The sequence below is a fragment of the Hippoglossus stenolepis genome, chromosome 3, assembly GCF_022539355.2.
Source record: "Hippoglossus stenolepis isolate QCI-W04-F060 chromosome 3, HSTE1.2, whole genome shotgun sequence".
Taxonomy (NCBI): domain Eukaryota; kingdom Metazoa; phylum Chordata; class Actinopteri; order Pleuronectiformes; family Pleuronectidae; genus Hippoglossus; species Hippoglossus stenolepis.
The window spans coordinates 30,741,438-30,764,298 of record NC_061485.1 but is presented as its reverse complement, the minus strand read 5'-3'; the positions used below and the strand labels follow the sequence as shown (position 1 = coordinate 30,764,298).

The 22,861-nt window shown below is 40.4% G+C and overlaps 1 protein-coding gene across 3 annotated transcripts; it reads right to left on the bottom strand.

Annotated features, from left to right (window-relative positions):
- Window positions 1-889: 889 nt before the first annotated feature.
- Window positions 890-20,558, bottom strand: LOC118104808 (serine/threonine-protein kinase 35). 3 transcript variants are annotated; one of them, XM_035151996.1, is made up of 3 exons: window positions 19,881-20,558; window positions 17,282-18,023; window positions 890-1,302 (listed from the first exon to the last, which is right to left on the bottom strand). In XM_035151996.1, exons 1-2 carry the CDS (start codon window positions 20,368-20,370, stop codon window positions 17,305-17,307), a joined length of 1,209 nt encoding a protein of 402 aa, XP_035007887.1. In that variant the 5' UTR covers window positions 20,371-20,558; the 3' UTR covers window positions 890-1,302; window positions 17,282-17,304. The 3 variants fall into 3 exon arrangements, with proteins under 3 accessions (XP_035007887.1, XP_035007885.1, XP_035007886.1); XM_035151994.1 differs by having other exon boundaries at window positions 890-1,428; window positions 19,881-20,557; XM_035151995.2 differs by lacking the exon at window positions 890-1,302 and adding an exon at window positions 8,755-11,340 and having other exon boundaries at window positions 19,881-20,557.
- Between the last annotated feature and the right edge of the window lie 2,303 nt (window positions 20,559-22,861).

Genomic DNA, 22,861 nt, shown 5'->3' with positions numbered 1-22,861 from the left:
TGTTCAGTTGTCACGAAGGAAGAATTTAGTGATTTAGACTAAAACTGTTTTTTTTTTTATAACCAGGCTGTAAACAGGTTTAATTCTGCTCTAAAGTTTGGCTTTTTAACAACTTTTTGGAGCCAGCCTCACGTGGCCACTCCTTGAACTGCAGCTTTTTGCACTTCCGCATTGGCTTTATCGCTCAGCCTGGGTTGTTGCCACTTGGTCAAAACGTACAGAAGGCAGGTTGCAACACAAGGGCATACACAGAGAGACAATGCTGGGATGCTGACACAAAGAGAACAGAAAATCTGGCACACAACGAGGGGATCACAGGGTTTAAATACACAAGGGAGGGGAGACAATTGGACATGGGTGCAACACATTAGGGAGGAGCAGGTAATTACAGGGTCTCCATCGATGAGCTGGGGGGGCGGAGGGGTCTGGAGGAGGAAACCAGTGGGCTCTACCTGGCTGGCCTGATTCTTGACTAAAATGTAATCTAACGCAGCAAACTTCACCCATCTTCTGTCACCTTAAGTATGCCCAGTCCCTCCTTTCTGACAGAACCTGTTCTCACTCTCCCTGATGACCTGCTGACCTGACCCCACATCACAAGCAAAACGACAACAAACCAGAGCAACATAAAAAAACTGTCAACACATAATTGCTGTAAAACAATACAACATACAACTCTAAGAAGACTGTCTTAATAATTTGATTGATTATCAAAGTGCAAATATTAATCAAATAACCCCAAACTGTCAATGTAGGGAGATAGAGCCTAGCGAAAAAGGTGGAGAAAGCACCCTTTTCACATTGAGTTATACATTTGAAAAAAAGGAACATACACTGCTCAAAATGTTTTATTTGATAAACAAATTATTCAATTCAAAAAAATCTTGCATGATGTATATTGTATTATTTATTGAGAGCAAATGAAATAGCAACGTTCAATGAAAACCAAAATCTGTCACATGTCCTCAGTGTGAACCTGCTCTCATCAGTGAAGGGAACAGGGCACCAGAGGCGGATCTGATAATGCTGGTGTTCTCTCTCTCAATCGAGCTGCACGGTACTGGGCTGTGAGCACAGGCCCCACGAGAGGAAGTCAGGCCCTCTTGCCACCCTCATGGAGTCTGTTTCTGACAGTTTGATCAGAAACATGCATACCAGTAGCCTGCTGGAGGTCATTTTGTGGAGCTCTGTCACTGCAGATACCGGTCCTGCTGCTGTGTTGATGCCTTTCTCCGGCCCAGTCCAGCTCTCCTCGTGTAACAGCCGATCTCCTGGTATCTCCTCCATGCTCTTGAGACTGTGCTGGGAGACACAGCAAACCTTCTTGTGACCACACGTATGGATGTGCCATTCTGGAGGAACTGGACTACCTGTGCAACCTGACTGGGCTGCAGGTACCGCCTCATGCTACCAGTAGTGACAAGGACACTAGCAAAACAAAAAAATAGAAAAGAATCAGTCAGGAAAGATAAGGAGAGAGCAATTGTCTGTGGTCACCACATGCAACACCACTTCCTTTTTGGGGTTTCTCTTGCTTTTGCCTCTCCATTGCACCTGTTGTCACTTTTATTTGTACCAAAGCCGGTGAAATTTATTCACAATAACTTGTGCTTCCTAGATGGTCAGATTGATATACCTGAAGTTAGAAACCTCAGAGAGAGCCACATGTGAGGGATCCCTCTCCCAGGATGGACAGAAGTGCAATAGATGTCAAGAGTAAAGGAGAACATCAGCAAGATAAAGGTATTTGCAGCACTGATTATAATAAACACCTTGTAGCATAACTGAAGGTCAATGAATTGATGGATTATTGTCAGTAATGGTCGAGTATCTTAGGAGAAATATTATATATCAAGCAATCTTGTTGTATTCATAGTCCATGGTCAGCAGCCACCACGATCATGATCCACCATCACGATCGGATGCCACTATAGTCCACAGTCATTGTCCACTGCCGCCATCAGGATCCACCATCAGCTGCCACCTCAATCGTGGTCCACCACCACTATCTTTTTGAGAAAGGACATGTCTGATATTTGAGATGTTACGCAAGTGAAAGAAGGCGGTCCTTGAAATTTGTTTTAAGTGAGAATTAAAGGACAAATCGGGATCGAAGATCTCTCCCAAGTTCCTGACTGTTTCATTGGAAGCAAAGGCAATGTCGTCTAGCGCAGCTATATCATTAGATAATTATCTCTAAGGTGTTTAGGGCCAAGTATTAGAAACTCTTTAATAAGAGAAAATTGCGGGTCATCCAGGTTTTTATGTCCTTGAGACATGCTTGGAGTTTAGTTAATTGATTACATTGTTCAGGTTTTATTGACAAGTATAACTGGGTGTCATCCGCATAGCAGTGTGAGTGTGTCCTGATAATGTTTCCTAGTGGAAGCATATATAATGAGAATACATTATATATACAGAGCCCTGTGGAACACCGTGGTTAACTTTGGTGCACACAGATAACTCATCATTAATTTGCACGAATTGGAATCGATCTGAAAAATATGATTTAAACCAGTTTAGGGCGGTTCCTTTAATGCTAATTAACTGTTCTAGTCTGTAATAAAAGTTGATGGTCAATAGTGTTGAATGCTGCACTAAGATCTAACAGAACGAGGACAGACACAAATCCCTGATCTGAAGCTATTAGAAGGTCATTAGTGACTTTTGCCAAGGCTGTCTCTGTGCTGTGATTAGCTCTAAACCCCGACTGAAAGTCTTCATATACATTACTTTCCTGGAGAAACTCGCACAGCTGATTGGCTACAACCTTTTCAAGGATTTTTGACAGAAAGGGGAGGTTGGATATCGGTCTGTAGTTGGCTAAAACCTCCAGATTTTAACCCTAACCCTTTAGGAAGGGGTTTGATTACAGCTAGTTTAAAGGACTGTGGTACATATCCTGATGATAGTGACAGATTGATTGTGTTCAGTAATGTACAATCAATTAGGGGCAGAATTTATTTAAATAATTTTGTAGGAATGGGATCTAAGATACAAGTTGTTGGTTTAGAACATGAGATTATTTTGGTCAGCTGATCAAGGGTGATCAGAGAGAAGCTGTCTAAATAATTGATAAGATTCTCAGCTGTTTCTGAGATTTCTATTCTTGATTGGGTATTAGTGCCAACTGAGGGCAGGAGATGGTTGATTTTATTTGTAATAGTTAGAATTTTATCATTAAAGAAGTTCATAAAGATATTGCTATTTAGGGATCGAGGAATACTGGGTTCGGTGGAGGTGTGACTCTCTGTCAGCCTGGCTACAGTGCTGAAGAGAAACCTTTTTTTATTTTCTTCTATTAATTTGGAGTAGTAGGCAGCTCTTGCTTTGTGGAGGGCCTTCTTATATGCTTTAACACTATTCTTCCAGGCTAGGAGATATTCAACACGGTTGCTGGAGCGCCACTTCCTTTCTAGTTTTCTTGACACTTGTTTTAATTCATGTGTCTTGGAATTATACCACGGAGCTAATTTACTATGTTTTATATGTTTCTTTTTTAGAGGCGCTATTGAGTCTAATGTTAATCGTAATGACTTTACAGAGCTATCGACAAGATGGCCAATCTCAGTGGAGCTAGGGTTTTTAAAGAATTCGTTGGTTATAGCGACGGATAGTACGGGTTTAAACGTAATTGGAATTATTTCCTTAAATTTAGCTACAGCACTATCAGGTAAACATCTAGAAAAGGAGTTTTTTATTAGTGGCATGTATTCTGATCATGAAAAATCGAAGGTTATTAAATTATGGTCTGATAGAATTGGATTAAGCGGAAGTACTCTTAGATGTTCAATTTTGACACGGTATGATAATACAAGGTCAAGTGTGTGGTTACAACAATGAGTAGGTTGGTGTACACACTGACTGAAACCTATTGAGTCTAGTACTGAAATAAATGCTACGCTAAGGCTATCATTATTATTGTCAACATGAATATTAAAGTCACCAACAATAATAATTTTATCGGTCTTTAGGACTAGGTTTGATAAAAACTCAGGGAATTCCGTTAAAAATTCAGAATAAGCCCCAGGGGCACGGTAAACTACAGCAAATATGATTGGCTGTTGGTGTTTCTTGGATGGGTGTGGAAGACTAAGAACAAGACTTTCAAATGAGTTGTAGCTTAGTTTAGGTTCAGGATTAATTAATAGACTGGAGTTAAAAATAGCAGCAACTCCACCTCCTCGACCAAATTCTCTGGGAACGTGTGAATTTACATGACTGGGGGGAGTAGATTCATTTAGGCTGACATATTCATCGAGATGCAGCCAGGTCTCAGTGAGGGACAATAAATCAATGTTGTGATCTGAGACTAGTTCATTAACTAAAGTAGCCTTTGATGATAATGATCTTATGTTTAAAAGACCACATTTAAAAGTCTTTGTTTCTTGAATACTGGGTTCGGTGGAGGTGTGACTCTCTGTCAGCCTGGCTACAGTGCTGAAGAGAAACCTGGGGTTGTTTTTATTTTCTTCTATTAATTTGGAGTAGTAGGCAGCTCATGCTTTGTGGAGGGCCTTCTTATATGCTTTAACACTATTCTTCCAGGCTAGGAGATTTTCAACACGGTTGCTGGAGCGCCACTTCCTTTCTAGTTTTCTTGACACTTGTTTTAATTCATGTGTCTTGGAATTACACCACGGAGCTAATTTACTATGTTTTACACGTTTCTTTTTTAGAGGCGCTATTGAGTATAATGTTAATCGTAATGACTTTACAGAACTATCGACAAGATGGTCAATCTCAGTGGAGCTAGGGTTTTTAAAGAATTTGTTGGTTATATCGACAGATAATATGGGTTTAAATGTAATTGGAATTATTTCCTTAAATTTAGTTACAGCTCTATCAGGTAAACATATAGAAAAGGAGTTTTTTATTAGTGGCATATATTCTGATAATGAAAAATCGAAGGTTATAAAATTATTGTCTAAGTACTATTAGATGTTCAATTTTGACACGGTATGATAGAACAAGGTCAAGTGTGTGGTTACAACAATGAGTGGGTTGGTGTACACACTGTCTGAAACCAATTGAGTCTAGTACTGAAATAAATGCTACGCTAAGGCTATCATTATTTTGTCAACATGAATATTAAAGTCACAGACAATAATAATTTTATTGTTTTTTAGGATTAGGTTTGATAAAAACTCAGGGAATTCCATTAAAAATTCAGAATAAGCCCCAGGAGCACGGTAAACTACAGCAAATATGATTGGCTGTTGGTGTTTCTTGGATTGGCGTGGAAGACTAAGAACAAGACTTTCAAATGAGTTGTAGCTTAGTTTAGGTTTAGGATTAATTAATAGACTGGAGTTAAAAATAGCAGCAACTCCACCTCCTCGACCATATTCTCGGGGAACGTGTGAATTTATATGACTGGGGGGAGTAGATTCATTTAGACTGACATATTCATCGAGATGCAGCCAGGTCTCAGTGAGGGACAATAAATCAATTTTTTGATCTGAGACTAGTTCATTAACTAAAATAGCCTTTGATGATAATGATATTATGTTTAAAAGACCACATTTAAAAGTCTTTGTTATACTATGAGAATTAAGTGTTCCCTTCATTTTTTTGATTTATGTATGTGTATTATCATTATTTAGTTACTTATTCATTTCTGCATTATGTGCTGTTGATTGTCGTTATTATTCTCTTCTTCGGGTGGGGAGGGGGGCACTGTTGGTATGATATTGGTATTATTAATGTAAATGGTAAATGGTAAATGGTTTTGTATTTATATAGCGCTTTTCTAGTCTTGATGACCACTCAAAGCTCTTTACAGTACAGTTTTACATTCACCCAATCACACACACATTCATACAGTGCATCTATTAGCAGCACTTTGTTGTTCTATGATGTTGTACTGATGTTGTAGTGCGCAGGGGTTTAAGGGGTGATGGTGTGTCTTGGTAAAGAAGTCTGTTTTATGTGGAAAATCAATAAATATAGATTTAAAATAAAAAATATGCCTTACATTAATAGCTCTTTTTTTTACCGATATTGACGTTGTGATTAAAGTTGTCATGTGCATTCATGTGTAATGTAGTAGTGCATTATGCAATTAGTGTAACACACCGTCTGTACCATCCATGTGTCTGACAGGAAGTCTTTTGTGTCAAAGTAAATTTCTAAAAGTACTTAACAGACCCACAGAGGTTAAATACACGAAAAGTCCCATTTGTCAATTAGAATTGAAGCCTTTTGATTGAGAGGTGGAAAATCTTCAAGAAAGACAAGCAAGTCCAGTTGCCTATGTATGCCTTCAGAGCTCCTGAAGATACCATGACCTGAATGACTGAGAATCTTCACAGACATAGTGTTGGTTGGTTATGGGTTTTCATGAGATTTTTTGACATTTGATAGATTTTAAACTACACAAGAGTAAACCTACAGCTCTACTTCTTACAGCAGAATGGCAAAAGACAATAAGGTGTTGTTAAAAGTTACCTAGTGTTCATCATGCGGGCACAGGGTAGTATAGGCACACACAGGCAGAGATGGGCAAAAATACATCAAAATGTATTTTGATACAAAATACAAAATACCCCTCAAATAAATGTATTAAAATAAAATACAAAATACTGGTGCCAGAAAATGTAACAAAATACAATACATGTATTTTGTATTTAAAATATAGTTAATACTTTTTCTGGATTTTCCGTTTTCTCACAATTTGGTATAGCAGAGCATTCAGGTTTGGGCTATATAATGTACACAAAGCTCTGGTGAACCCCACAAAAAGGAAGAACAGTCACAGAATGTCAGTGTAACTAAGCAAAGCTATTTTTATTAATGGGACTTAACAGCCCATAAACTTTGGCTTTGTATCAACAAGAAAATATTCATCACATATGAATAGCATCACACATTAGGCCTATGTATACTATAAAAACAAAATATAGAATTAAAACCAGTTGTACACAGGTAAAGAGCCTAAATAAATTACTGTACATCAAGTTCTGCACAGAAAAATGAATAAAAATAAAAGGTAAATAGTAAATCAATACAAAAGTGAACAGGTAACTTAACAAGTGAGTAGCCTACTTATTTCTCTCTTACATTGGCCAGTGGCATGGTAGGCCACATAGTTCTATATTACAGTGTTAAGTGTCTCATACAGGTTCACACTGACATCTTTATGACATAATAATCCTTCCATTTTGGTTCTTGAGACCCAACCACTGAGTAGCCAGTTTAGTTGCCTTTAAGAACAACTAACTTTTCAAATATTTCTGGTGTTAACCGCCTCCTGTGCGGATGGAATATTATTCCTGCAAACGCGAACAGTCTCTCAACCGGAGCTGAAGAGGGGAGGGTTGTGTTAAATCGAACAAAAAGGAGCTTGATAAGTGGGTACTGCTGAAGAGAAAGCCGGTCTTTTCTGGTGTCCTCCAGAAAACGAAGGGTCTCTAACTCAGCTTTGCTGTGGCTTGTGATCTCCTGTCTTTCCTGGACTTGAGTTTCTTCAGCTGAGAAAACAAAGAAGTCATCTTCCTCATCATCTTGGAGGTTGGAGGAAGCCGTTTCACTCTCTGCCACCAGGCCAAGATCCAGACAACTACTGACAACTACTTTTCTCAAAACTTTTCTCAAAACCTACCAAGATGGCTTGTAAAAGGGGAGAGGTGTTAGGTTGGAGGCTTGTAGGTCATGGAGTTTGGATTGCACAGCAAAAAGGGTAGGGGTAAGTTCACCATAGTAGCAGGATATCTGACCCTGTAGCCGATCTATGGCTACTGCAATAGGTCTCAGGATTTTGCAGTACTCTGCCAGGTAGTCAAGCTCCACCTCTTTGAATGGAGGGAGCTGAAGTTTTTCCATCATTTCAGGTAGTTTGTCTCTTAAAGTGGCCAGCTGATTCAAACTGTCATACGTAGAATTCCAACGTGTTGGGCATGGTGTTTTCAACTGTTCTTTTGTCACTTCTGACAGGAGTTCTGCCGTCTTGGGTCTTTTTGATGCATTCCACAAAGCTGAGCACTTTCCCATGGCTGTGTGGTTCAGACGGGAGAGTGTGGGAGAGTCTTTCATCGCCTGCTTCGCATCAGTGGTACACACTAAGCTCAGTGTATGAGTGGCACATCTCACATGAGGTGGTAGGATGATTGCACCTTCAGACACTTCTTCTTCTGAAGCATTGATGGTTACAAAGGATAGTCCATCCTCTTCTGTGTCATCATTCTCGTCTTCATCTGTAACAACAGATATGTTGAACTCCTTAAAGGCCTTTACAAAATTTGACCCATTGTCAGTCACTGTTGCAATGATGTTTTCATTTGACAGGCCAAATTCTGAGTGGATTTCATCCAATATCTCAGCAATGCGGTTGTAGTTGTGTGGACTTGGGAAATGTCTGAATGCGAGAACGACTGATTCACGTTCAGTTGAATCTGGCTTGATCCAGTAAGTGAATCAGCAGTGGTGCAAACATATTGCACCGTCTTCAGTTTCTCTTTCAGATCACTTTTTTTGGCATTGAAATCTGCTTCTGAAAGTATTTTAAATACTAAATTACTCCACTCTAAAGTATTTTGTTACAAATTACGTTAGATTTTTTATCGGCCCTATCAAATACAAATTACAAAATACTCAAAAGTAATTGAAATACGTATTTCAAATACAAGTAATAGAAATACTGCCCATCTCTGCACACAGGTAACCATTATGGAAACATGCCTATAAATTCTTTAACACTGGAGCTTGACTAAATTCTTTCCCATGTCCCTCCACAATACAAATATTACACATGCATATGGGCGAGGGGTACCTCAACCTTTATTGAGGGTGTGTAATAAGTAAAAATAACAGATTTTCATTCCAACAAATGGCATTAATTACGTGTAGAACCAAGGTCTGTATATTCTGTTGAGATAGGGTGAAGTCATTCATATAGTTTCTGTCAGGATGAACAAATGACTAAATTAAAATCATCCAGACCGGGATTGTAAACTTAAGTCAAATAAAAGCAATTCCTTTGAAATCTGAACAAAATCTTAACAGTCCATCACCATGTGCTCATATTTAGTTCAAAACAAAAATTTCAACCCAGCTAAAATATTAATTCAGTAGTGATGTTAAGGTGGTGGCCAGACTTTCAAGCAGTGAACCAAAGTACATCATGGCCTGTGTTGAGCTAGAGATGTGTACACATCTTTATAAGTGTGAACTTATTTTCTCAAAATGAAGCATTAAAACAGAAAGAAACAATCAATCAATCAGCTGTGGCGCTTATACAATCCAATACTTTATAACCACACAAAAAGAAAACTGCACACACCTAACAGATGCTGAAATGACAATAAACAAAAAAGCTGTTTACAAAATTTAACAATGTCTCAGTAAAGAAAATGTGTAGAAACAAGAGGTAGAACAGACTCTGAAATGATTTAGGGTCCCAGCTGAATTCAACACATGATACACTATTACACACTCATTCAGATGAAGAAGTCCTCAGACTTCAAAAGAACAATCTACTGATTTACAACATTTAGCCATGGTCTTTCACATCACATTTTTGATCACAGGCAACACATAAACTAAATAAAAATCCTGTTCATAAGAGTTGAGAAGCTATCATGGCGAAATAAATATGCGGCTCTACTCGTTTCACATAAATGGCACTTGTTCCAGCATAAAGTCATAAGCTCTTTTTACTACCCTGATTTCAATCATAACATAAATGGGGGTTTCAAGGCACCAGAGGTATAACAACCTGGAGTGGAACTCCAACTGTAATTTCAAGTGTCATTTATATGACAGGCAGCCAGAATCCATGTCAGCAGCAAAGAATTGGGCTTAAATGAAATTGGGAATATCTGTCAAGTAAACTACTTCATAACATAACATCCACCATGTCAGGCCTCTAGGTTAGGATGCGTTTATACTTTCACTTATCTACTGGCTAATATGCTTTTTACAGTGAGACATTAGAAATTCTGCCATACTGTTTATAAAAAGGAAACTATCAATTTAATTTAAAAGTATGGTTGGCATCTGGAAATTTAAGGCAATGCTGTGAATCTATGAACTTATTTTTAACAATATTCAATTTACATTTTTTTTTGTCTTAGATTTTTTAAGTTTGACTTTATCCAATATGACATGTACCATGATGGAGGGTTTTATACAAACTGTTCACTTGTTCTAACTGACAATGAATCATATGTAGCATACATCTGTGTAAACCAAGTTGTCTGGAGAAATATAAACTGGAAAAGGGACTGACACTGTTTTCTGTTGTCATCAGGTAAAACTGTCGAATCTCTCTGTGACCAAACATTGTACTGATGCTTACCAGATCACTGTTGTAACAACAGGTTATCAACACAAAATCCACTAAAACAAAACAGCAACTGTTAGCATATAAAACAGCAAAAACAAATCCAGAGTTCATTTTTATAAGTTTTATAAAAAATAAGGAAAATAAAACTATATGGTTTCCAGTAGTTCTATTAAAGTGCTAGCCATGTGGAAGCCCAAATCCCTGTGAACACACACATTCACAAACATATACACTAGTTTCGTTTTAGAGTCACTGTGCTGCTCCTGATTCGACACAGTGCCACTGTCCCGTTTTCTGATGGGAATGTCTCCAGATGTCTAAATGATGATTTGGCTACATCAGAGGAAGTGTTCCACTAGTAGATGCAATGTTTCACTTTATTAGAATATTAAAGGCAGGACAATCTATCAGAACTGACAAATGGCCTAGTTGTAAACAACTTTGCAACAAAAAGAATCCCATTCAGCATCAAAACTGCAGGTTTCAAGGCCGCCCCACACTAAGACAGGAACAAAGATAACAATGTGAGAATCTACACAATATGGATGATGGTGATCTGTGAACTGCTGACTGAGCACTCACTGCACGCTCCAGCTGTGTCTGAGGTTCACACATCCGTTATAAAACAAAACACCAACTCCATGCATGAGCCCCTTCGCACATGACCTTATTCAAGTTAACGTCTTCATAATTTTGATTTCATTCCACAGGAATGTGGTTTTCGGCAGCCACAATGACTCCCTCCAGTGTCATCTGCCACGTTCAACATGACACCCTGTAAATTCAGATGCATTCTCATTGTTTCTTTAATTCATCAAATCACTTACAAGGTGATACCAACATTGTAGCAAACCACTGTTGGTATAGTTGTGGAATGAACTCGGCCAATCACTTGAGGAAAATAATTCTTAGTACGATTTATTTATTATATATAGTTATCATTCTTGGTGTGGACAGCCATTCACTGCTTTCCTTTGCTTCTCCTTTTTTTTCAGGCTTTATATCAACACAGGGAGACCCTCACTGCTGTAGAAGCTCCAGGTAGCAACACGTGTCTGAAAAATAAGAGTTTGAGAGTTTATCTGCATGTGAGACCGGGTAGAAACAAGATGCAGGGTCTCTTATGGAAATGTCTGGAATTGCTGAGAAAAAACTAAATCAGATAGCACCCTCTTGTGTCATATGATTGGGTAGGGGAAAAATCTGCATGTATAATCTGATTACTACATTGCATGTAAACACTGTCTGGTTACCTCCAAAACCTGATATCTTGGAGTAGCCCACTTTCTAATGTGCATGCAAACATCTGGACTGTGTCGTCAGTAAACTGTAAGTTCATAAGACACAAGATATTAGGGCAAAGTTTCCACATGTGCACAAGAATGATAAAATAAAGGGACAAGATCAACTAAAGCTCGAAAACCATTCAAGCTCCTCAGAAGACTGACATTTCAAAAGATGTCATCCAGATGCTGTTACACAGTTAAAAGGGGTCATGTCAAGAAAACCTCACTTTTCAGGGTTTTTGAACATTTGAATCTCTGGGGTACATAGCCGCGCAGAAAATGTAAATATCCCCACAGCAAATTTTTAGGGGATGTCTGAAAACATGGTAATAAGTGAGCTGCTCAGATGGAACCTCTATGTACGCAGGAGCTGAGGAGCTCATGGAATTAGAGCGCCCCCCTCTCTCTGAATTGGCTCAAAGTCTCCACCCATAAATTCAGAATACGCAAATGTTCAACTTTTTCTGCAAGCATGTATATTACTCTGTTTATGGTGCCATAGATGAGCATGGATCTTTACATTGGGCATATCCAGTTGCAGGAGAGGCTCTTCAACTAGCTGAAGAGCAGACAGGGGCATTCCTCAATCTCAACACACACCATGAATCTTTCTTTCTCTACCCCAGCCCTGCCTCACACAGGAACATCACACTAACCCTAACCCTTAACAGCAAGCAAACTGCACCCACCCTCTGGTACATAAGTGCAAATGCGGTTTACTTGGCTTCTGCCATGTAACGGTCATTGAGCTCTGTTCCTCAGAGAGAGACACTGCTCCTTTCGATGCAATCACTGCTCTAAACTTCCCTCCTTGACGCAAAGTAGTTGTTCACTACCCACAATCGCTCAGTCTCTTTAGCTGCTTTGAGACATGCATTGAACTCTGGAGATCCTCCGGACTTTCTCCGGATGGGCTCTATGTGTGTCAGCAAATGCCCAAGTAAGAGCCTCCGAAATGTCTGGGGACTTTCTCCATCTTGCCCCCAAGTATTAAAGCTCCTATAAGGAGTTTTTAAAGGGGACATTGTATGGCCATTTTACCACAAGTTGATATGGTTCCTTGGGGTCTTAATGAAATGTCTGTAACATACTTTGGTCAAAATACCACAAGGATCATTTAAAACAGCACCCTTTTTACCCTGTATAAAACAGCCCTCCACAGAGTGACCTGTTTTGAGTGCCTGTTCCTTTAAATGCTAATGAGCCAGCTCCCCCCTCTCCCCCCATGATTTTAAACAATATAAATTACATATTTTATATGATATAAATTATCAAATATGCATCCCATACTTTGTATTCCCCTTCTGTTGCCCTGGAGTTTTAATTTTCCCAATCACATAATTAAATGTCCCCCTCTGCCCATCCACTACAAGCACACAAGCAGACAGATAGAGAGAGAAAGAGAGGGGTGGGGGGGGCTGTGTGGCGTTGACACAAATTCCAGCTCACGCATGGGAGAGCGAGCGGTCGCGCCCGAGCAGCTGCTGCAGCCTCCCAGTCCCAACGATCCAGACAAATGCCACGTGAGTGAATCGCGGGCTGACCAGCGCGGAGAAATGCTCGTCCCGTGTGAACAGCCAGGCGGCTGCGCGCTTGGGTACGGCGCTGCGCTGCCTCGCAGCCTCGCTGCGTCCGGTGTAAACCTGGCATAACGAGTGTGGGGGGGCGGGGGGGTGGGCCAAGGCCATGTAGGGAGACTTCCAGTGTATTGTTACGACACAATACACAGGAAGCTCATTCGAGTCACTCAAGCATGACGTTTCTGACTTAGAGGAACCATAACAAAACGCGCAAGTGTTTTTGGGTTGGTAGACATGCCAGATACCCACATTAACGTGTAGAAGCACTAACAAAGTGGAATTTGCATGCTATGTCCCCTTTAAGTGGTTATCAAAAAGTGTTATGTTAACATAAGTGCTACTTTATGACCTACAACAGCAATGTGACAATCAGAGATAACTTTATTTTTCTATAAACTATCCTCAATGTCTGTCGCTGGGACGAATTACACGCAAAGTCAGGGCAACGATTTACGACAAGCTTATGTTTATGCGGAGGGAGAGGAAACAGAAGCAGGCGGTTTACCAGTACAGACCAGCACTCCCGAGTTTGTTCATCGCCATCTCCACGTCTCTTACAAACAAGATGGATGAGATCGGATCAGAATGAGAATTACGACACATACCTTATTACCTTTTGATATTCCAGTCAACTTTAAGCACCTATACATGTACACCTATACGAGTGATTTGGTTTTTCTCAAGTAGGATGTTCCATTCGCCCGCAAGAAGAGGGGAGTATGGATTTCTCGTACCTGTATATATTTATTTAATGAATGGATATGTTAAATCAGTTCTAATATTGTTACAAGATTGTCTTTACTGACAAATGGATTGGCTCTGGAATCGCTCTCTGAGATTGGATTTGGAGCTGAGAGACACTGTGGTCTGACAAAAGGATGTAAACAGATGCAGTCCTTGTTTCATGTTATATCATTACAGTAAAAGCAATCCGAAGAGATCTACAGTGCCGCAGTGTTTTCTTGGGGTCTGTCCTGAACTCGCTATACGTGTCTGTTTTTCCACTTCTTCCAAAACAATTGCCATCTAGTGACACTGGTGAGTGTGCCAGTGAAGTTTACACTTGCGCACGCACGCACGCAAACATTCACGTGACAATTTATACTCGATGGTCGCGATATAGTAATTTTATACATCACACGTGGTACAAGCCGCATTACATCCGAGTATATTCGATATATGTCCCACCCCTGCAGCAAAGAATTATAGATGTATATTAGGGCTGTCAACATTTTTTTACGCGGGATGATTAATTTGTGGAGTTAACGCGTTAATTTTTTTAACGCATGCGCAGAATGACCCGGTCCATGTACCCATACCCGCCCCCACTCACTTGCTTGGAGCAACACAGGCAGTGAGATCAGAGCTCGTTCACGTTAAGCAGCCGGTCAGTGACTTTGTAGAAGAACAGTGAAACAGAGTTTCTCTGGTCACAGCTGCTCAGTGATCAGCGCTGCTGCATCACGATCAGTGCAGCAAGTTTTTTAACTTGGTTATGTCCGTGATGATGTGTGTCGACCATCAGGCCCCTCTCCTGGATGCTGCGTGCTGGCTGCCACTGGATCCCCGTATTTTCGTCTCTGATCCTGAAGGCGTAATCTGCGCCGGCCCCGCCTTTTTCTTCAGAGACTTTTCTCGCGCCATCCTGTCTGTCTTTACGCCTACAAGTGGCGTCTTTGTGTGTGTCACTTTTGCAGTGACTACACCATGTCTTCTGCCGACATGTTCTCGCTCTGTGGCCTTTGGTGCCACACTTAAAACACACCATATCTGCGTCTTCATTGTTCCTGTCATATGCACTTGACATGTGCTTGGCAGGCCGCCGTCCGGGTCTAGCTGCAGTCTTCATCACATTATCGCTCGACTCTGCCGTGCTTAATTTTTCTGTGTCTTCGAAACTTCGTAGTTTTGTTTTAAACACTGCAAACGTTATGTTATCATCATTATGTGCCACGTGTATTGCAAATGGTCTAAACTCCACAGGCAGTCCTTTTAAGACCATAGCTATCAGTAGGCCATCACCTAACGTTTCACCTGCGTTCCTTAGCGCTGTGATGGCGGTTTCTGCCCTTATGATATAGTCCGTGACACTTTCTCTGCTTGTCTTCTGAAGCGATGTCAACATGGTGTACAAGTTGATTATCCGAGGTTTTCCCCTCCCGGCATTATACCCCCTTAATATCTTCAGGGCTTCTCTTGCATTGTCGGGCGCATCCCTCATAATTAGCGAGAGGCTTTTATCGTCTAAATGTTGAATTAGCTGATGCGTATGCTATCAGCATTTTTAGCACCTGCACATCAGGTAGACATACACTTCTTCACTAACAGTGATGACACAAGCTTGCGTCCCTACTTAGCGCTTCAGTGCCTCACAGTGGCATAATAATGATACTGCACCCCCAGTGAAATTACATACAGAACAGTACAGCCTGACACAATCCTTCTGTAACAACTGACATCTCTCAACAGAGATGAAGAGGAATTGAGATGGCTTACTTATCATTTCTTTTTTCATTTAGGTAGTTATTTGATGACTACTTTTGTTATTTTCCCAGAGCTGATGGTGGAAATAGGTAACGAGCGAGGAATCTTGCTTCTCTTCTCATCTCTGTGGAGAATTGCACATGCACAGTATCGATTCAAAACACAACAATGGCTGCATTGTTGCGTTTTTGCCGGTCTGGCAGTTTAACCAGGAGTCTCTGGTTTATGCTCTTGTTTAAGCAGCAGATGTTGTGTTCCGCAATATCACCAGACTCATGCACTTTTGAGAGTTGTTGAGTGAAGAGAAACTTCATAAATTTTGTGAAATGCTGTCTACAGCTAATTCTTAATCATTTGAGCCTTCTTGTAAATTTTTCAAACATATATATATATTAAGTTATTTCTTTTTTAGTATAAAAAATGTTTGTATACGTTTATCCAAGTGTGTTGGCTCAGTAGTGTTGGGGTCGGTTAAACCGCAAGGCACTCTGCTTTCTATTCTGTCCTCCTCGCTTGATTCTCTCTGTCTTACTTCACGACAGATGCGCAAGTCCTCCCATGCTCCATGGTTGTCTGACTCGGTGCATGCTGACAGAGCCACTATGCGAGCATCAGAAAGGAAATGGTGAAAATCGAAACACCCTGATGATCTGCTCCCTTATCAATCTCTTCTCTCTTCCTTCTCTGCCACTATTTCTGCTGCCAAAAGCTCTTTTTATCCTCAATTCCCATAGCGACACAGACAGAGAGACAGTCTCTGTGTGTGTGTGTGTGTGTGTGTGTGTGTGTGTGTGTGTGTGTGTGTGTGTGTGTGTGTGTGTGTGTGTGTGTGTGGACTTGGTGGAGCTGTGCATGGCTCCCTGGTGTCTGCCCTGGACTTGCTGGCGCTGCAGACGGGCTGTGCGCCTTCTCCTGGCTGTGGAGCTGTCTGTGGTCTCTGCATCCATAGCCAGGGACTGTTTATGTTTATTTATTGCAAGTCATATCGTCATCGCGATATTAAACAACGTTAGCGCATATCGCATGTTTTCCTAATATCGCGCGGCCCTACTTTCTTCTTTATCTATCTGTGATCAGATTTCCACAGTCAGAGAAGTGTGCGTGCTGCTCATATGGTTCAGTTATAAAATCCTGCACAGCGTCACTCCTGCAGCTGCTGAAAGCCCAGTTGAAACATGTGACACAGCCCCTGTGGTCTTCATTTGCATATAACGCGGGGAAGAGAAATCCGATAAGTGGTCACTTGGATCACCCAAGACGCATCCTAGTCAGGCGTTAAGATGGCCATAGACCCTGTGATGGGACCTAAAAATGTACTACTTCAAACGACCTGTGATCTGCCCCAAAAATTCTCATCGGAACACCCTTAATATATGATCATGAAATCCAGCAAATAGTCCATCACAAAGTTTCACAGCAGGCATTGTCATATGTCAGTTCAGAAACCACTTTCCTACCCCATGTTTCACATTCTAATGTATAATAACGCATGTTTCAGATTGATGAGAAAAAAACCTCTAACATTATGTAAAGGAGCAAGGTCCTTCAGCTACAAAATTTATATTGCACCACACAGACACATAGCTCAACAGACAACTCATTGAAAAGGTCAGAGAAACAAAAAGGGGGAAAATAAAAACACATACCTGTAAATCATCCTGGTTGAGGGTCAAGCAGCACACATAACCTGATCCATTCTGGCTTGCAGCTCGAAAGCATCAGGCCGGTCCTGAGGATTAACAGCGAGCATTTCCTGAAGCAGCTTCTTCACCCCATCAGACATGCATGACCTGCGTTTCTGTGGGATGTTCAGTACCATCTTTGGATTCTCTAGCAATGCCTCACCCACTGGTACAATGTCTGATCCTTGTCTAACATATGTTCCAAGCAATTCCCGCTTAGACTCTGCATCAATGAAAGTTATTCTCTCCAACATAGCCCAGATGATGATGCCTAGGGCAAATATGTCCGCCTTGGCTGTGTAGTGGCCCTCCCACACTTCTGGAGCCATATAGAAGTCTGAGCCACATGCTGATGACAACCAAAACTTGTTGACATTGATGTTTTTGTTCTTATCTTCACTTTCATTGCCCTCATTGGTGTTACCCAAACCTGCACAAACTTTACTCAAGCCAAAGTCTGCCACCTTGAGGACCGGAGTCCCAGACTTCTCTGAGATGAGGATGTTATCAGGTTTAAGATCTCTATGGACAATATTATTTTCATGCAGGAAAGCGACAGCACTGGTCAACTGAAGCATGAAGCTATTATTAGTTTGTGGGTCAGGCTGCCGAGACAGGATAAACTGGTTGAGGTCACCGGCTTCACAGAACTCCATGATGAACCAGAGATAACAAGGCTCTTCTGGAGGACTGAGCACTCTCTCACCTGAAACAGAAACACACCAGTTAATCACAAATGTGACAAGGAGTTACACATGGATAAATAACATATTTTTCTACAAACAAAAAATGTCACATTTACATGGCCACCAGCTACAGATGTGGTAAATTTCCACATCAATTACTCATTGTTAAGGGAATAATGATGGTATTCATTATTCTTGGTCTCACTTCTTGCACTGCTACAACCACTTACACACACCAGCTGTTCTATAATGTCTGTACCCTCTTAAATATTATTTATTCTAAAACCACCACAAACTCCCCCGAAGTAGTGATCTCTGTCCACGCTGAAAAAGTGTTCTACAGACTGTTTTTTCATTGTCTCCCCCTATTCTTGCCAAAATGCTTTTTTTACACAATTGATCAAACTATTTCTTCTTTCTTATGGTGTGGAAAGGAACTGGGGTTGAACCTGGAGGATAATTGGTGGGACAAGGCACTTGACAAGATTCACACAGGCTCAACTTGCGCTCATTTGACACTAATACAGTTCAAGGTATTATTTAGAATAATTTTTTCAAAAGCGTGACTGTCCCAAATATATCCCATGTCATTGAAGTTATGACAAATGCCATTCTTCATCCTGCAATTTAACCCATATGTTTTATTCTTGCCTATCATTATCTCGCTTCTGGCATAACTACTTTTATACTATGTCAAAAATTCTTTCAATAACTATAACAGTCTGTCCCCAAATTGCTACATTTGGGCTTCCTGAAGATTGTGACAAGTAGACATTCTGGCCTTCACCTCTTTACTAGCAAGACACCATCTTCTGCTTCACTGGAAGACCACTAGAGCTCCCTCCAGCTCTCAATGGCTGAGTGAGGTCATGTCTCTTCTAAAACTAGGGAAGATTAAATATTAATAGCGAGGTAATACTGATAAGTTCTTTAACAAGTGGCAATCTTTCTTAACATTCTTCATCTCTCTTCCTTCTCTGTATCCTGATTGATGGGCCCCGCCCTACCCCACCCCTCTTCCTTTTTGTTGTTTTTAATTATTTTTATTTTTTGTTAATTCTTTATTTTATTAATACTTTTTTTAAGACATCTGTAAAAAAAAAAAGAAAATGTAGAAACTATGGCAAATTTTACATTTGACCCATTGAGCCTCGCTGTACCTCTGATTGTACTATCATTATTTCTATAGGCGTTAACGGTGATTCTCGCTGTCAAAATGTAATTTCTATGCATTCCTTGTGCCATATTTTCAATAAAATAGAGGGGGGAAGAAGGGCAGTAGTTGTCAGGACAATGTGAAGAATACCTATAAACCGAACCCACACAGAAGACTCCATCTTGAGTGTGAGCCTTAAATGTGCCCATCCCCCAAGGAGTCAGCGTCATGGCGACAACAAGTCTAGTTGAAAGAATAATTCACAAAACAAAGATTGCCACACAAACTATACCTTGCAGGTGTAAATATAAGTCATTGACACTCAGCTACATGTTGATGCTACAAGTTACAATATAAAAGACAGAACCACCAATGACACGTTCGAGACAGCCTCCTCTGGGCTTTACATAGAAGTACCTCTGAGTTGACTAATAAGACACCCACATAAACTGATGATTGATAGGCACCAGCAATTGAATATCTGGAAAGACCCTATCAATAACATTGATACATGTGACCATGTAAACAGTCTACCAGTTTCTAAATCGAACCCCAATTGTTATTATTACGTTGTATAAATAAGATAAGTACTTCTATGCTAAAACAAAATACTACCGGACATATAAACGGCAACTTCTCTCATTCAACGCTGAGGGAAGCAGCTCTAATCCAATCACAGTCGTGGTGACTGAAACGGGTAACGTTGGAAAACCGGACTGACCTTTTAGTGAAGTCTCTACCAGACGCAGGTACTGTTTGGACAGTTTGTTCCCGTGACTCATTTTCTGGGCCATACCGTTCCTCTGCAGCACACACTCTTCCAGCTGAACCACATTCTCGTGCCTTTTCTCCAGACTCGCTAAAGCCCAGAACTCCTGCAAGGCGAGTTCCACGTTTTCCGGCGCGTCGCACCGCAGTTTCTTCACAGCGACTTTAGCACCGGACCTCCGGGCCACCGCTTCGTACACGATGCCGTATGTACCCCTCCCCACCTCTCGCAAAAGACTGTAGCGGGGCGCCATGACCCTCCGCTCCAGGCAATCATGCTTGAAGGGGCCCGTGTCCTCCTCCATGTCATGGTCTTCCGTATTTCCCACGATCACACACCGCAGCACACTACCCTCGTCAACCCGTGCTCTCTTTTGCTGCCTGCAAACGACTCGCGCTGTCCTGCTGCGTCTTGGCCAGTTGACTCCACAAACTGTATCCATGTGTCCGCGTGACTATGTCACAAGTCAAACCTTGGGTAGAAAAATGTCCACATATTATCGTGTTCCCTTCGCATCTAGTTGAGAAACACCAACTCAGATACCTGCTCAACAATAGGTCAACGAAGAGAGGGGGTAAACTGATAAAGAAACATTAGCTACAATGCATACAAGTGTTCCGGTCAACACCTTCAAAATAAAACCTGGAGTGTTTTGAATGGCACGATGTGTCGCCAATGCGAAATTCACAACTGAAATGTAGTTCGTGACATGGGATTTTTTGTAAATAAAGTGTTTTTTAGTTTTTGCTTTTTAGGTAATGGAGCCCACTGTACGCTCTATCAAACGAAATTCAGCTGTTCAAATTTGGTAACTTGAGCATAACAAGGCAGTTTTTATGTAATTGTGTAATTGTGCTCTAACCTATATTCAACTTACAGAAGTGTGATGTGGAAACCTAAAGCCTTTTAACAAATATTTCAACTATGAACATAAATAACAGCACTTCACACTTTCATAACAGTATTTGCACTTTATTAGCAGGATTTGCACAGAAAATTTTGCACATTGCACATTTGCACATCTTTCTATCAAGTCATTATTTATTGTTTATTGAGTGTTTGTGACTTGTTGAGGAGTAGTTTGACCAGTGAAAGAGCTGTCATCTTGCAGGTGCTACAGTGTGTAGTTGGCTCCGTCTGAAAGAGGAGGGAGTTAGATTAAGTATCCACCAACGCCGATTATATAAACATATATTCATAATTGATGAACGAAAGTTAAACGTGTGTGCATCTGTGTAAATATGTGTGCTATATATCGTTAAAGTGTGGATTAAGTGAAGTAGTTTGGTGTATGTTAAAGTGTGCATAAAAACTCACCCGTCCTTTCCTCTGTCCGCTCCAGGGTGTTCCATCCAAAACAGTCGCCCGGGGAAACGTAGTCTCACGAAAGGGTTCTTAAGATATCTTACGAAAAGTTATGCCCAAACTTTTGTGTGAATTCTACGAAAATGTTTTAGTGCGCCTGCGCAAACCTCTGCAGCAATATTCTCAAGCAGGGTGGCGGAGATCCCCTTATTCTTGGTGGAAACTGTAATATTTTAAGAATGTTTGTGCATTAAAATGCCTTTTGATTATATTTATGGCGAGAAATGTGTGTTTAAGTTTCAATATTTTTGTTAAGTGAATCTATACGATGTTTGGTTTGTTAGTTATTATGAAGATTTTTCACGTTTCTGTTGGTTGCTATGGGCGCTTTTCTCGCTCCCGGCTTTCAGACCAACAAAAACACCAGTCTGACTCTTTTCAAGTATGTGTTGTTATAAAAAAAAAAAAGGTTATTTCCGGCCTATTCCAGGCTCTGTGTTAGTGCTTATTTACGACTAGGGGACGGGTGCAGAACTGACGTCATAAAGTCCACGTGTAGGGCTCACAGGATACAAAAATAGCAGGTTTTCTACAAATGTAGATGTTAATGTGTGTCAGTGAACACAAATTCAGTCAGCCCCCATTTTTAATGTAAGAAGGCATACACTCTTTCCATTATGATGGAAATGCATTTGTCGTTTACTCATTAGTGTATCTTCCTCCCATTTCGTGCTCAGCATGGTACTTCACGTGGGTGTGTCGTAAGACAGCATGAGCACGTGTTCGAGCTAGCTGCCTGCTGGGGGGTTGGGGGCAAGAGTACATGGCTGCGGACAAGATGGCGGACATCCGTCCTCAACAAGTGCATGCGCAGTAGATGTCCATATACGCATGCGCAACAGACATCTCCTCACTTGACGGGAAATACTGCGATCCTATCAGCGGAAGTTGATCTTCTGTTGTTTTCTGTCCCATGAAGTGGAACAAACTCTTGCACGGATTTAACCCAAGAGTAACACACAAATTTAACAAAATACACAAACTGTGATGATTAGAAATGTACTTTAAAAGTCAACTGACACACTGCACTTTACATTCGGTACCGTCTCATCTATACAGTTTAAGTTAATTCAACAAGTTTTTAAAAAGTCTCCAATTATTTTTAAATAATTTAAATCTAATTCAGTTACAAGCAATTTCTTATAAACAATGGGAAATTGGCGATCGATGGATAGATAGATAGATTGATATTTACATATATCAATATTCACACAAAATACATGAAAATACACAAGGTGCAGTGGAAGTCATGATACTGGTGTGCAAAGAATGATGGTAATAAAATACTAATAAAAAGATGATTATGTTCATAACAATGTTGATGTTAATAACAAAAAAATTATATGCTAGAAAAAGAATGTAAAGTGATAGCATAATAATTATAATAATAATCTATATTTTATATCTGTATGTAAGTTTATGTATGTACAAACTCTTACATATTTTTATATAGTATGATGCTAGTCATCTGGCTGTATTATTACTGCTAATACTATTATTATAATATTTTGCTTAGTATCATTATTACTGCTATTATCCATCATCTATCGATCTAACTATACATTGTT

Coding starts and splice junctions, on each gene's coding strand:
- LOC118104808 (XM_035151996.1), bottom strand. CDS start 20,370: ATGGATACAGTTTGTGGAGTCAACTGGCCAAGACGCAGCAGGACAGCG. Junction 18,024..19,880: donor GGTAGAGACTTCACTAAAAG/GTCAGTCCGGTT, acceptor TTTCTGTTTCAG/GTGAGAGAGTGCTCAGTCCT.